At 50.3% G+C, this 2,491-nt stretch overlaps 1 protein-coding gene across 1 annotated transcript; it reads right to left on the bottom strand.

Moving 5' to 3' along the window:
• Nucleotides 1-1,569: 1,569 nt before the first annotated feature.
• Nucleotides 1,570-2,455, bottom strand: LOC118750472. Its single transcript, XM_036485187.1, has 2 exons — nucleotides 1,705-2,455; nucleotides 1,570-1,621 (listed from the first exon to the last, which is right to left on the bottom strand). Exon 1 carries the CDS (start codon nucleotides 2,219-2,221, stop codon nucleotides 1,844-1,846), a length of 378 nt encoding a protein of 125 aa, XP_036341080.1. The 5' UTR covers nucleotides 2,222-2,455; the 3' UTR covers nucleotides 1,570-1,621; nucleotides 1,705-1,843.
• Nucleotides 2,456-2,491: the final 36 nt, after the last annotated feature.

Consider the following 2,491-nt stretch of genomic DNA (forward strand, 5'->3'; position numbering starts at 1 on the left):
GGTGCCCCTCTCTACGAACCTGGTAAACGACACCCCCGCCAGCTCCGCCCGGACCACCCTGCATCTCAGCATTTGGTTTACGAGCACAACTAAGCGCGAGTCGATGCCCAGGCCCGTCAGTGCTGCCGTTATCGCGCCCGGCATGATGTTGTTAAAGGCGAACTCTATATCCAGGAAGGCTGCTAGCGTATATTCTTTGATGTCTAGTGATCTCTCTATATACGACACTATTTCATGTAGCGCCGTTTCTGTAGATCTACCTTTCGTATAAGCATGTTGTGTGGTAGAGAGTCTGTCACCAACCGACTCTCTGATACGGACCTCCACCAGTCTCTCCATAACCTTCAGTTGAAATGACTACAAGGTGATGGGCCTGAAATCCTTTGGGTTATTTTGAGACACCTTCCCTGCCTTGGGGATGAACACCACTCTTGATTCCCTCCACTTTCTAGGGATATGGTTAAGAGCTAATACTCCCTTAATTATAGCGTGTAGCCACGCTGAGCTTAGCTGAAGTGTTTGCTGTAGCTGTATGGGGGCAATGCCGTCCGGATCTTCTGATTTATAGGGCTTAAATGCCCCAATAGACCAGATGACCTTTTCCCTAGTGAGGAAATCTCCAGTGACCGAAAGATCTTCAGTTAGATGTGGCTGTACCGGCATGCTATCCGTGGCACCCGGGAAGTGTGTGCAAAGAAGCAGATCCAGTGATTCCTCCTCGGTCTCTGTCCAGGAGCCGTCAGGTCTTTGCAAGCATCCTGGGGCTTTCTGGGCAGTACCTGAGAGTATCTTTCTCAGCCTGCCTGCCTCTGAGATAGACTCCACCCCATTGCAGAAGTCTTTCCATGAGGTTCTTTTCGACCTTCTTAGGAGCTTCTTGTACTCCCGTAACGTTGTCTTGTAGGTCTCCCAATGTACCTCACTACCAGACGCAGTAGCCTGATTGAAGGTTTTCCTGCAGTTCTTGCGTGAAATCCTGATTTCTTCATTCCACCACGGTGGCTTTTTCCTACCCCGGTGCTGCTTTCTGGGGCATGCAATGTCTATTGCCTTACTGCAGGCCCCCGTAAAATGGTCGACAAGGTATTCCAGCTCCTCTAGGTTTGCTGGAGTAGCCGGCTCTCTATCTTGTGGCAAAAGCCTATCCAGCTCTTTCCGATACCTATGGAAGTTGGCATTTCGCAAGTTTCTAGTTAGAGGAGCCTTGGGCGTTTCCCCTAATACCTCGAATTAGATATATCGGTGGTCGGAAAAGGAGTGCTCCTCAAGCACCTTCCACTTCCCGACCAGACATTCCGCATTCTCAGAGATAAGGGTAACGTCCAGAACTTCCCTTCGGGATTTTGTAATAAAAGTGGGATCATTCCCCCTATTTGCAATAACAAGCTTAAAACTAAGTATGAAATTAAAAAGTGACTCACCCCGTTCGTTATCATCGGAGCTGGCCCAGGTGTGATGGTGAGCATTCGCGTCACCTCCCAAAATTAGCGCCTCTCTCGTGCTGGCCACTAGGTCTTTAATGCAGATAGTTGGCACCTCCTTGTCGTGCTCTAGGTACATGGATGCCATCTTAATTGGTCGTCTGTTTACACTTAGACTGACCGCTGTTGTGTCCTCGTCGCTAAATTGTGGAAGAAAGAGACACTTTAGTGTGATACTTATCAATATGCACGTCCTTGGTTTCCCCGTTGAGGCTCCACTTACCAGTCTGTAGCCCGGCGCTTTCAGCCCACAAATGTTTTGTCCCACCACCCAAGGTTCTTGGATTAGGACGATGTCGGCTGCCCCTTTAGCTGTTAGATGGAGCAGCAGTGCAGCTGAAGCTGCTTTACAGTGGTGAAGGTTAATCTGCAGTACCTTCACCATCTTGGCCGTTACCGCCCACGTCGCCTATTAGGGTGGAGTTGACCGCGTCTTCCGACATCTCGATCAACTCCTCCTCCGTATAAAGCTGAAGCATGCGTCCGACCCCCAGCGAAGACGTCGATGAGGCATAACCCCCGGTCAGGTCGTCCATCGGATCAACCTGCTCGGATTCTTCCTCCATCTCCACGTCGCTGTTGGCCTCTTCCAGCTCTACCTCCGCGATCAGGTTCTTCGCTGCGTTTACGTCGTTGCTGTAGACCTTAATTTTGGCCATGTCACAGCCGTAACGTATGACCCCGCTCTTTTGCTCCAACAACTCTATGGAGTCCTTATTTAGAAGCAGGACAACCTGCATCGTCGCTTTACCGCTTTCTTTAATTTTTACCACCTTCCAATTTTCGGTAGGTAGCTCCGGGTTATAGAGCCTTATGGTTTGCAGGATCCTTTCTGGCTCCGCTGGCCTGCAAGGCAACCATGCTCTCGCTCTCGGTCGCACCGGTAGGTCCTTGAAGTCGACCGCCCTGAGCTTCGCACCAGGGTAGACTTCTCCAATACCTGCGACTGTTTTCTTATAGATCTCCGCTGATCTAGCATCCTCGCATGCTATAACGCGGATGTTATTTTG

The sequence above is a fragment of the Rhagoletis pomonella genome, unplaced genomic scaffold (genome assembly GCF_013731165.1).
Source record: "Rhagoletis pomonella isolate Grant_MI unplaced genomic scaffold, Rhpom_1.0 Rhpom_scaffold_00253, whole genome shotgun sequence".
NCBI classification, from domain to species: Eukaryota; Metazoa; Arthropoda; class Insecta; order Diptera; family Tephritidae; genus Rhagoletis; species Rhagoletis pomonella.